The sequence below is a fragment of the Petaurus breviceps genome, unplaced genomic scaffold (assembly GCF_028583685.1).
Source record: "Petaurus breviceps papuanus isolate PSGF00001 unplaced genomic scaffold, PetGlider_PUasm1.0 90919, whole genome shotgun sequence".
Taxonomy (NCBI): Eukaryota; Metazoa; Chordata; class Mammalia; order Diprotodontia; family Petauridae; genus Petaurus; species Petaurus breviceps.
Window position 1 is genome coordinate 36,525,309 of NW_027187378.1, and position 12,894 is coordinate 36,538,202.

The window sequence follows — 12,894 nt, forward strand, 5'->3', positions numbered from 1 at the left end:
AGAATCTGTCAGGAGCAATGATGGGGAAGGCACTGAGGACAAATTGAGGTTCAACTAGTGCTGATGTGTCAGCAATGAGATCTAAATAACTTAATAATTTCCTCTGGAAAAATGGGAGCCGGGGAGACAGAGACAGAGACAGAGAGAGAGAGACAGAGGGAATTGCTTTAGTATTAACTTTAGTTAGTCCCAGGCAGTAGTCAGGAATCACTTCTATAGTAACTCAGACTAGGGTGCTTAATTATCTATAAAGAAGTGCCATTGAACACCTTCTCTTTCAGCCTATAGATGGACATATCTTCTGACCATTGGTGCTGGTATTTTCCATTCTTCTTCACCTTCCCTCTAACATTGCTCCTCTGTCTGACATCAATATTTGGGTCACTGGGTACTACTATGTACCTAGTCTGATTGAAATCTTGAAGTTATCTTTCTGTTCTCCCTTCCCTCTCATGTCCAATCAAATTCCAAGCCTTGTCAGCTGTACTTTGGCAACATTTCTTAAATCTGTTTCCTCAACTAGACTATAAGATCCTTAAGGACAGGGACAGTGTTATCTCTAAACTTTCTGTCTTTCTTAAAGTTTAGAGCAGTGTTCTGTATACAGTAAATGCTTAATAAACATTTAATATTTAATTCAGTTTGTTTCTGGATCCAGACAAAGAAGGATCCAGTCATATTAGAGCTACCATATCTTGTATATGCTAAACAAATATTGATTGACTGACTGGATTTTGTGGTTGCCTTCCAGTCCTCATCTCACAGTATTAATCCTGTTTTTCTCTTCTTTTTTAAGGACTTGAAGAAAATCAAAGAAAGGAAGTGTGAAAATGATAGGCAAATTCTTTGCTTTTCTGTTGTTGTATGGAGTAGTCTCTCCCTCTAGCCAGGTAAGTCTATTCACCTACATTATATGTATTGTCGTATGAGAGTCAGCTGAAGGAATTGGGCATGTTTGAGGGCTTATTAAGTAGAAAAAGGAACTGACATATTCTCTTAGTCCACAGAAGATAGAATTCAGAGTGATGATTAGAAGCTGCAAAGAGGCAAATTGATGTCAAGAATAACCCTTTATTGGGGCGGCTAGGTGACACAGTTGAATAGAACACTGGCCCTGGAGTCAGGAGGACTTGAGTTCAAATCTGGCCTCAGACACTTAACACACACAAAAAAGAATAACCCTCTATTTAGAGCCATCGACAAGGGTACGGTCATTGATCTAGGCTAGAATAGCTCATGGCAGTAATCAGGTCCAACTCTCTTTTTCCCAAAGTTACAGAGGTAGTAAGTGGCAGACTGGGCTGCCTTTGGAGGCAGTTGGTTCCCCCTCACTGGAGGACATCACACAGAGGTTGATTAACCACTTACTCTGGGTGTTGTACTAGAGATTTCTTTTGGGTTATGACTTGGACTAGATGACTTTCAAACCCTTTATTTGAGAGCATGGAGTTGGCCCTCAATAAATATTTGATTTGTTATGGAAGTGTCCTGGACCAGGAGTCAGCAGACCTCCTCCTATAGGAATCATCCATCCCCTCATTTTTCAGGGAAGGAAACTAGGACCCTGAAAGGTTGTTCTTTGCCCAATGTCTATGGCAAGATCATGACAAGAAATGTACCAAGGTGTGCTGACTCCTGGCTGGTGTTCTTATATCATGAATCAAGTATTTGTTGACAGCCTAAAACATGCTCTCCCAAAGTCCACATGTTTGGGGAGGTACAGAAGTACAATATACAGTCCTTTGCTTAAAAGAGATCACAGTCTGACGGAGGAGATAGGATATAGATTGTTCTGGAAAAGATACCTACAAATGCAAGGCATAAATGCTCAATGAAAGCGTGACCTAGGCAACAAGCAACATAAGAATCTGTAGAAAGGTGGTCTCCATGTGGGGGTGAGGTGATCAGGGAAGGCTTTCTGGAGAAGGTGGACTTTACTGGGGCCTAGGATGATGGGTAGGATTTAGAGAGGGGAGAGAAGTGGAACAGAATTCTCACCAAGGAGACATTAGCTTGAAAGGACAGAAAAACAGGAGCTAATAAACAGTTTTCTCATTGGAGAGGTTGCCTTGGGGGGGGGGGGAGGCAATCAATATTTATTGATTGCCTGGATTTTGTGGGGTTTGGTAAGTGCTTAGTAAATAGTTATTCCCTGAGATGGCCAGCATCCACATCTCTCTTTTCTCTCCCCTGGTTTCTTTGCAGGACCTTCACAACCGTTTCAAACGCGGAGCTAGATCCTCTATGGGTGAGTGGGAGGTGGGGTGGGTGAGGAGAGTTTTGAGAAAGCAAAGGGCATGTAATGAGCCAATTAAGCTGGGGGGGGGAGAGGAGAAGGGGTCATTAAGGATGTTCTATTTTTTTTTCTTTTTGCCTTTTGGATGGCAATTGGGGTTAAGTAACTTGCCCAAGGTTACACGGCTAGTTGTTTTGTGTGGGTGTTAAGTGTCTAAGGCTGGAACTGAACTCGGGTCCTCCTGACTCCAGGGCTGGCGCTTTACTCACTGTGCCACCTAGCCACTCCATTAAGGATGTTCTTAATGCACACACAGCCCTGTTTGCATGAGCTATGCAAAAGTTATGTTTTCTTAGGAGAACGAGTCCATCGTGACAGATCTGTATAGATATATGCATGTATTTGAATGTGTATCTATATGCTATTAATAATTGTTAAACAATGATCATCCTTTGTTTAACATTTCTTCAACAAGCATGGATAAGTACCTGCTATATACCAGGCACTGTTCATCAATTCATTCATTCAACAAACATCTACTAGGTACAAGGAATTGTACCAGGCACCATGGGTGATACAAAGATGTCCAAGGCATGACTCCTGCCTTCAAAGAACAAGATAGTCATGGAGTCATGAATCGTAAAAGAGATTAGGGATTACAGATCATTGAGGCAAACGTCTGTTACTTACAGATAAGGAAGCAAAGCCCAATTTGCCCAAGTCCACACAGCACATTAACTTCAAAGCTGGAACTCAAACCCTTTTCGATTCAGAATTTCTGCCTTCCTGTCAATATTCTTTCCTAGGCTATAAGCCCAGTTCTGCCATGACTTGCTTTTTGGGTGAGAGGCTGTTTAGCCTCTGTGCCTCAGTTTCTTTCCATTTGTAAAATTTAGCTGTCACCTCTTCCACTCACCCCAGTTAAGATGAAAGTCCAAGATGTCATTTGGAAGAGAACTTTACAGTTTTCTCACCTGTAAAATGGGGATAATAATACCTATCTTAGTACCTATCTCACAGATTTGTTAACTGATATGACACATTGAAAGTGCTTTGCAAACTTTAAAGTACTATGTCAATTACTATTTGCAGGGCCATTGGGTTGAAACTGTGGGATTTCTTTCTGCAGGATAAAGGGACTAGGCACCACTTAGTGCATAAAAAACTAAAGAAAGTTGTCCTTCTTCTTGTTATAGGTACCTGCAAAGATGAAAAAACCCACATGGTTTACCAGCAACAGCAATCATGGCTGCGTCCTGCACTCAGAAATAGCCGAGTAGAATATTGCACTTGTGATAGAGGCCAGCCTCGGTGTCACAGCGTACCTGTCCAAAGTAAGCATCGTTATTGAGTTTTGTCTTTAAAACTCCAAATACTCAGTCTTACTCACTGGAATTCTGTCCTTGCAAGGCCATGGCACTTAAAAAAATTTTTTTTTAATTTTAGACTTAAATACTGAAAATTAAATACATAATAAGAAAAGAAAAAATAAATGTATTACAAACTTAAATATTAAAATGTAAATATAAAATAAGAGAAGGAAAAAACATGTCATGTGCATAGCAGAATGAAAGAGAGGATTCAAAACATATTATAGCAATAAATTTCCATTTCAGGAAAGCCTATGTACTAAATACTACACACTCTATTGAGAGCTGTTCATCTTTGCTTCCTTCTAAGTTTTCTTCTGTTCTCTGCTGTGCACTTTTTACTTTGTTCTTTTCCCCTCTCCTCCCCTCCCAAGGCTACGATTAAGCATGGATATATTTACATATAGATATATACATAAGCACACATGTACATACATACATATACAAACATATACTTTCCCTAACAGATTCTACTCCTAATATTTGTTTTATATTTGTGCTTATCTTGTATTTCCTAACCCTCCTGACTCCTACTTCTACCTGCTTCCTTGCTCTCATATTACTTAACCTACCCCTCCATCCCCCCTTATCCTCCTATTTCCATAAGTCTAGATACTCTCTTTTATACCCTTTTGACTTATTCCCCCACCCTCCCCTGTAAAGCTCCCTCCCTTATCTTCCCACAGCACTTTTGAAAGAGAGACAGACAGAGACAGAGACAGAGAAATGTTGGGAGGACTGAGTCTTCTTCTCAGTGCCTCTGTAAAATGCCTCCCCTCCTCCCCTCTGCCAATTGAAACATTTTCTATCCTTTAAGAGACAGGTAAAATGCCATCCCCTCCAGGAAACTGATCCTGATTGCCTAGATCACATGCTCCATAAGTGCAGGGGACTATACCTTAGCTAAACTTTGCATCGTACCCAGTACCAACCAAAGGACTCTGCCTACAGTAGATACTTAATAAATGTTTGTCAAAGTGCTAGTGAAAAAAAGGAATAACTGAGCCCTGCTGGAAGATCTATTGCTAAAGTAAGCAAGGATGATTGGACCTGAAGTGAGTGTGAATATGTAGCAGGACAAGAAAGAGGAAGAAGGACAATATGATGGGCAGGAGGTGAAATTTAGAGATCAGGGAGTTGTCTTTGGTGATACGCTATCCCTCTTCTCCACCTCCACCCCCCACCCCTTATGGTTGCTTTGAAAATTAACTACATTTTCTTTGTTTTTAATAGGTTGCAGAGAACCAAGGTGCTTCAATGGGGGCACTTGCAAGGAGGGCTTGTATTTCACAGAGTTTATCTGTCTGTGTCCCAGAGGTTTTACAGGAAAACTATGTGAAATAGGTGAGTGGTTGAGTAAGTGACTAAACCCCAGCTCCACAGAGGAAAGCCGAGTGTTGAAATAAGCCAAGATCCAGTCAGGGGACCAAAGAAGGTAACAATGAGGTTTTAGGAGTAAGAGGCTGTATGGCCTAGTAGAAGGAGTTCTGTTTCTAGGTCCAAGGTATAATAGAATAGAGAACAAAATAAAGAAAGGAAGGAGTGAGGATATAGTTGGTTTTTAGTCATGTTCTCCCCTTCATGATGCCATTTGGGATTTTCTTAACAAAGATACCAGAGTGGTTTGCCATTTCCTTCTCCAGCTTGAAGAGGTGTGGGGCAGAGGTCAGGGGTGCTGGGACCCCAAGAATGCCAAGGCAGAGTTGCCTGGAATGAATTCACACACTCAAGCCATCTTTCGGTCAAGAGATAGTTTATTGTAATACCAATAGACACAGGCAAAGTTTCTTTGGGGAACTTGGAATCTAATGGGGGTGAATCTAGGGGGGATACTAATTAGGTAATTTAGGGGTCCAGGTGTCTTGGGAGCTATGGATGGGAGAGTGTAGAGAGTACACCAGTTATTGAGGGAGTTGTCAGAGGCATGGACCTTGGGGATCTGGTGTGAGGGAGAGTCACTGGGCCAGCCAGGGACAAAAATCCTTGGGCCAGGGATCCCTCTGTCTCTTCTGATAAGAGAATGTATTCTGCAACAAGAGAAAATTTTCTCATAGGACAGGGACCTATTGAGAAATTGGAAGGCTGGGGTCTGAGCACTCCATCAAGCTCATTTTACAGATGAGGAAACTGAGGCAAATAAGGTTAAGTGACTTGCCCAGGGTCACACTGCTAGTAAGTGTCCCAAGTTCAGATTTGAGCTCAGGTCTTCTTGACCCTGGATCTGGTGCTCTATCTATTATCAACCAGCTGCCCTTGGGGATAATTATGACTGATTTACTCTCCCTGGGGTCACAGCTTGGAATTTGACCCTTATTCCTTTTGAAGACTTTTCCTTTAGGACCCAGACTTGACCCTCCCTCTCCCAGGCATAGAGATCAGAAGTTCTGCAGATGATCTATGTACTCAGGAAGCCACCATCTCTGCCATTAGCTGGTGGTATGACATTATTCAAGTTGCTTAAGCACTCCAGGTCTCAGTTTCTTTTGGCCGTTAGCATATTCTCATGTGATTGTTGGGTGATATGTTAGGAGAAAAAAAAGTAGTGGGTTTGAAGTTGGGAGTCCTGGGTTCATCTGCTGGTTTCTGTCACTTAATACCCTAGAGACCTTGGACAAGTAATTTAAACTTTCTTAGGTACTCTTCATTTGTAAAATAAGGATGCTGGACTAACTGAGCTCCAAGGTTCTTTCCAGTTCAAAATATAATCAAGGCTCTTTCCAGTTTAAAAAGATATGAGGCAAAATGCTTTAAAAATGATTACGCCAAAAATCAGATTTAATACATTATTTTATTATGTTCCTCTCTCTAATCAGATACTGATGCTATGTGCTATAAGGACCTGGGCTTCAACTATAGGGGGACATGGAGCACAAGTAAAAGTGGGGCCGAGTGTGTCAACTGGAAGTCTAGTGGACTGTACTCCAAACAGTACAGTGGACACAGGCCAAATGTCCTCAGGCTGGGACTTGGGAACCACAACTATTGCAGGTGAATGAGACTTGTTTTGACTCTGGGAGGTTTTCTCCATGAGGTTAAACCTTGGTAACGTTGGAGATCAGGAGTATTTCTAATCCTCCCTCTGCCCTCTTACATTTAGGAACCCAGACAAAGGCTCCATGCCCTGGTGTTACATCTTCAAGAATGGATTTTATATTGCTGAGTACTGCAGCATCCCGCTCTGCTCAAAGGGTAAGTGCTAGAGGGGTGTATTTGATCTGACCATTCTCACTGGCCTTGATGGAGAGAGGAAACCAGTAGGTTGGGGGGTAAAGTGGCTGGGAGGACAGGACTGAAGGTCCTTCCTTCAGAGAAGAGCAAAAGAGGGGAACACGATGGTTTCTGACTTGTTTCAGTAGAAACAAAGTTAGAGGCTGTTCTGATTTTCAGAGGCAAGGAAAGAACAGGCTTTTGGCATAACTTGATTCAATTCAACAAACATTTGTCAGGCACCCACTGTATGTAGAGCACTGTTAGGCCAAACTGGAGAAGGGTAAGAAATGAATGTTAGAATGATGACTGGGTGAAGGGAAGTAGTTGAAATAAGACTGAGCCTGTATTGTGCAAGGCTTTGAATACCAGATTAAAGAGTTTGTATTTGGTTTGGTAGGCAATGAGGGGTCACTGAAATTTTTTAAGCAGAGAAGCACTAGATTATTTAGAACGCTAGTATAATCATCTGGGTAGCTAGATGGTTCAGAGGATAGAGTACCAGGCTTGGAAACAGGAAGACTCATCTTCCTGAGTTCAAATCTAGCATCAGACACTAGTTGTGTGACCCCGGGGCAAGTTACGTACCTCTGCTTGTCTCAGTTTACTCATCTGTAAAATGAGTCGCAGAAGGAAATGTCAAACCACTGCAGTATCTCTTGCCCCCAAATGGGGTCATGAAGAGTCAGACACTACTGGGACAACTAAACGAGAACAACAAACAATACAATCGTCCGGGCAAGAGAGGGGTACCTGTATTGGGGTCTGGCAATGTGAGTGAAGGGAAAGGAAAAAAATATTCTAAAAGATAATGTTGAGGAAGAATTGATTTGATTTTGTAACTGATAGGAAGGGGGAGAGGGTAAAGAAAAAGAAAGAGGTTTAATTAGGATTTAAGTGTCTAGGTGACTAGGATAATGATGAAAAAGGAGCAAAGTCAGAAAGAAGCAAGTATAGGTTCACAGAAGCATATTTTACTACTACAGAACTATTCTGGAATCTGGCAGTGAGTAAAGGTAAGAACTCAAGGGGAAACAAGTCACTCACATTGTATCATAGCACCCCTCATTCCATGTATCACTAATACCTTAGAAGTTGTGATTTGCAGTCGGTTTTGCCCCTTGTTGGTTATGCAGCTGTGAGGGACATTCTTTTTTTTTTTTCTTTTTGGAGGGGGGAAGGCAGTGCAGTTGGGATTAAGCGATTTACACAAGGTCACATGGCTATTAAGTGTTAAGTGTCTGAGATCGGATTTGAACTCAAGTCCTCCTGACTCCAGGGCCATTCTCTATTCACTGCACAACCTGGCTGCCCTGAGGGACATTCTTTAATCTCTCTGGGTCAGTTTCCCAAGATGTAAAATAAAGGAATTTGAAAAAATGATGGCTAAGGTTCCTTCTAGCTCCAAAATGCCAACTGATAATATTAAATGGAACAGTTTGTCAATTTTTTTCAATTAGAGAGAGAAGGAAGCAGTTTCTCCTGGGACTTGAGAGAATGAAAAAGAAATGATAAAATTTCAGATCCTCCTGAAAAGGAGAAGTTTGGCATCCCATCTCATCTTACCCAGCTCTGAGCCTCCCCAGAAAGGACTTATTATTAATTTGATTGATTATTTACTTTTTGTTTCACCCCTTTTTTCCCTTCTTAATCTAGGTACCACTGAAGAGTGCTATTTTGGAAAGGGCATATACTATCGGGGTACTCAGAGCAAAACTGAATCAGGCAATTCCTGCCTCAGGTGGGATTCCCAACTTGTGAAAATTAAATCTTACACAGCATGGAGGGAGAATGCATATGACTTGGGCCTGGGCAGCCATAATTTTTGCCGGTAGGTTTGTATTTGTATGTATGAGCCTGGCTTTTATGGGGGGAGGGGAGAGAGTAGGGGTAATATTTGATGTTTCAAGTTAAAATATTAATAGATTTTTGTGACCTTGTCTATCAGAAAATTCTAAGAATTTTCATATAGCTTCCATATCCTCACAAATTTCCTGTGAAAATAGATTTCGATTCTCATTTTCCTGATGGGGAAAAAGTCCCAGGCAAAGCAAGGCCAAGTAATTCTCTTGAATTCACAGTCTTTTAAAGAGTCAAATGTAGAACACAGGTGTCATGATTCCCAGCTATTGAACTGCTGTACAATTTATCTTTTCCCAAGTTCCTCTTTTCCCTTAAATCCTTTCTAAGAACAGTAGCTAGCATTTCTATAGCAATTTAAGGTTTGTAAAGCACTTTGCAAATATTCACTCATTTTATTGGGAGGTAGGTGCTATCCCTATTTTACAGATGGGGAAACTGAGGCAGAGAAAGGCTAATAGCCTATCTTAGGCTCTCTGAGTTAACAAGTATCTGAGGCAGGATATGAACTTGGGTCTTCCTGAATCCAGCTCCAGGCCTCTATCCACTGAGCTATCAAACTACCTCTATAAATAAACTTTTTTTCTACAAGTAAATAAGCAAACAGACAAACAGATTAATGCATGGATCTGTGATAGTTTTCCCAACATCCATTATATAACAATATAATTAATTCCTAAAAAATTATTTTTAGATTATATATGCTTCATCAGTTTGTTATCTAGAGGTAGTTAACATTCATGTTAGACTGAAGGGGCCCTAAATAGTTCTACAGAATTGATTTCCTTTACTAATATATATCAGTCAAGTTATTATTAAGTCTTCTTTGTTCTCCACAATTCTGTTATGAACATTGCTCCTAGAAGGGATTTGGGAGTTCAGGTGCCTCCCCTATACAGCTGGACTTCTCTGGGCCTTTTTAGCTAGTGGACAATAGAACATCACAACCCCGCTTAATCTTACTCAATTCAAAACACTTCAGTGGTCATGTGAATTTGTGGTTTTCTAAGTCAGTACGTGGCCAGCAGGGATTCATTCCTATTTGAGTTTGACATCACTGTATTTATTTATTTAGCTTTTTGGAGGGGGAAAGGCAGGGCAATTGGGGTTAAGCCCAAGGTCATATGGCTAGTAAATGTTAAGTGTTTGAGGCTGAATTTGAACACAGGTCCTTCTGACTCCAGGGCCAGTACTCTATTCACCTAACCACCCCTTGATATCACAGTAGAGGTCACAAGGTCCTTTCCAACTGTGAGAATTTTTTAAAATTCCTGTGATTTGCTCATTGAGAAAATCTTTATAGGTAAAATACTCTAACTTCTTTGCTTTCAGGAATCCCGACTATGACAGCAAACCCTGGTGCCATGTGCTGAAAGGCAGCCAATTGACATGGGAATACTGCGATGTGTCCAAATGCTGTAAGAGGCAGACTTTGGGCATTTTCTTTTCTCGCTTTCTCTAGCTCTTTCTCGTCACTTCTAGTTGGTCTGTGATTATAGCAACCACTCCTCTGGTGGATCAGGAGCTTGGGAGAAGCTAAAATATATTTTGCCATGTTTGTTCCTTATAACCTGACAATTAAGGAAAGTCAACACAGGTTTCCATTGCCCACTGAGTGGGGTGGGTGGGAGGTATTGGTAGTCTCCTGATAGCAATCTTGGGAAAGGTTTCAAGTGGATCTATCTCTCCCCTACCTCCATGAATACTCTGTAACCTCCCTCTCTCCCATTCTCCCTCAAAAACCTTTCCTTTCAGATTTTATCATGTGCTTCAGCTTGTACAGATCAAAGTCAGCAAGAGGGAGTGGGTGAAAAGAGAATAAAGCAGAGGAAAAGCAAGGGTTGCCACTTTATTTACAAATTTCCAAATTGTCCTTTGTATGCTCTATGTTCTGTCTAAATTGATTTATATGCTGTTCCCCAAATACAATACTCCATCTTCTGTCTCTACAATTCTTCACAAGCTGTCCTTCATGTCAAGAATGGTCTTTATTCATTCAACAACCATTTATTAAGACCTAACTCTTAATGATAGGCCCTATGCTAGTGCTGGGAATACAAAAACAAATGAAATGGTCCTTGCCCCCAAGAAAATTGTGCTCTGTTGGGGGAAATACTATGTATATAGAAAATTAAAAACAAATATATGTATATATACATACATATCTATACATATGTATACATATATGTATATTTACGTGTGTGTGAAGAGAGATGGAGAGAGAAAGAGACAGAGATGGAGACAATGAAGAGAGAAATAGAGCAAGACAGACAGATGGACAAACAGAGAACAATAGAGAGACAGAGTGCGAGTCATTTCTGGGGAAAGGGCACTAACCACTGAGGGGATGAGGTGACCTTTGAAGGAAGCTAGGGATTCTGAGAGGCAGAGGGGAGGAGAGTGCTTAAGAGGCATGGGGGCTAGCCTGTACAAAGTCATGGTGGTGGGAGATGGGAATGGCAAGGATACCAGTTTGTCTAGGATGTAGTGCCCATGAAGGAGGGTAGGGTACAAGAAACCTGCAAAGGTAAGCTGGCACCATATTACTAGGAGCTTTTCATCTTGCAACTCCTAGTTGCCTTCAAGCCTGGGCTTGAAAAGGCCTTTCCTAATTTACCCCAGTTCTTAGTGCCCCCCCCCCATTATTTTGGATTTATTTTGTATAGACCATATTTTCTTATCTGCAATCACATTTTATTTTACCCCTTCTCCCCAATAGAATATAAGCTCCTTGAGGGCAGGGGAGAGATTGCTGTGACCCGAGGTGGTTGTGGAAGAGGTGGTATTCACGTTGGGTCATCAAAGATGGGTAGAGGAAAGGAGGAAAGAGGAGAAGAGAGAGTAGAGGTGAGGGGAGAAGAGAGGGCTTTGTAGGCTAGGTGAATAACACGTTTCTTGTAGTCTTCTCCATTTTGTATGCTTATAGAGACTATCTATTTTGCCAGAGCTCAGAATACTAAAATTGGGAACCAAAATGGCTTCCCAAGAATACTTGCAGACTTTTGCAAGGTCTGACCTCCTCCCTTTTCTTTGTATTTTCCTTCTCCCCAGCTACTTGTGGCCAGAGGCAGTATAAAGAAAGCCAGTTTCGAATTAAAGGAGGCTTCTTTGCCGACATCACATCTCATCCTTGGCAGGCTGCCATCACGACCATGGACCGGAGATCCCCTGGGAAAATACATTTTCTGTGTGGAGGAATACTGATTGACTCCTGCTGGGTTCTCTCTGCAGCCCACTGCTTTCAGGAGAGGTAAGAATGAGGAAAACCCACAAGTTATTCTTCTCTAGACATTGAAACCAGAGGAAATTTTTACAGAAAGTCTGACAGCCAGAGGAATATTCATCTAAGGGAATGGCAATTTGTCTGCAGTTATTCTTAATTTTCTTTTATTGGTCTGGACCTATGATTTCATTAATGAGCAGGGAATTCCTGGTGAGGAAACTCCCTCTACCACTTCATTTAGAAAACCATTCCCTAAAGTCTTAGGAAATTGTCTAGGAGTACTGAGAAGTTGTGACTTGTTTGGACACATAGTCAGCATGAGTCGTAAATGGGACATGAACCTAGGTTTTCTTCACTCTACAGCCACCTCTCTCAACTATGCCATAATGTCTTTCTACAGTTCAACCTTTTGCAATGCCTGAAGATGGTCCAGTTCTGGGCCAGCCCTGGGAGTGCAGATCCAGACCATTACTCCATTTCCTAGTTTGGAATGGTCCCAGATTGTGACTGGTCTTGGGGAGGTTGGGAAATTTCCATTCACCTCAGTAAATAGTATCAACTGTATGATCTCAGGAGTCTTTAAACAAAGTTGAAGAGTAGTTGGAGGTGGGGGATGTTGCAGAATTGAAGAATGAAGCCACCAAAGCTTGGGTCAAATCTCTTGAAACTGCTCAAGTTGTCCATTGGGCAATTTCTCATTAGGTAGTCCAACCCTGGTCTATTTGTAACAGCAAAATGACTTTTTTCCCTTTTTCTAGATTCTTTTCTAAAATAATAGAATAAAGAATGATGAGTAATAATAGTCTAGAGAGTTAATTCCAATCATGCAAGTACTAGATACTATGTATTTCCATTGCTTTAGTTTTTATTAATTAGGAGTTAACCCAATTACAATAACCCAAGGGGAGTTGAGTATCCTCTATGCACATGGTTTTCAAGGATGGATTGGCATTCAGAGATTTGTGCTTCATACAAGCATAGGATTGAGAACTGGAAAG

At 41.3% G+C, this 12,894-nt stretch overlaps 1 protein-coding gene across 2 annotated transcripts in view; it reads left to right on the plus strand.

Annotated features, from left to right (window-relative positions):
* PLAT (plasminogen activator, tissue type) overlaps positions 1-12,894 on the plus strand; it is a 38,973-nt gene that overhangs the window by 16,367 nt on the left and 9,712 nt on the right. For both annotated transcript variants that reach the window (XM_069075825.1, XM_069075826.1), the window contains 9 exons: positions 797-890; positions 2,206-2,248; positions 3,433-3,570; positions 4,840-4,950; positions 6,420-6,594; positions 6,704-6,795; positions 8,470-8,644; positions 10,006-10,091; positions 11,725-11,923. In XM_069075825.1, the coding sequence (XP_068931926.1) occupies positions 831-890; positions 2,206-2,248; positions 3,433-3,570; positions 4,840-4,950; positions 6,420-6,594; positions 6,704-6,795; positions 8,470-8,644; positions 10,006-10,091; positions 11,725-11,923 (1,079 nt within the window). In that variant the 5' untranslated portion in view covers positions 797-830. The remainder of the gene's footprint in view (positions 1-796; positions 891-2,205; positions 2,249-3,432; positions 3,571-4,839; positions 4,951-6,419; positions 6,595-6,703; positions 6,796-8,469; positions 8,645-10,005; positions 10,092-11,724; positions 11,924-12,894) is intronic.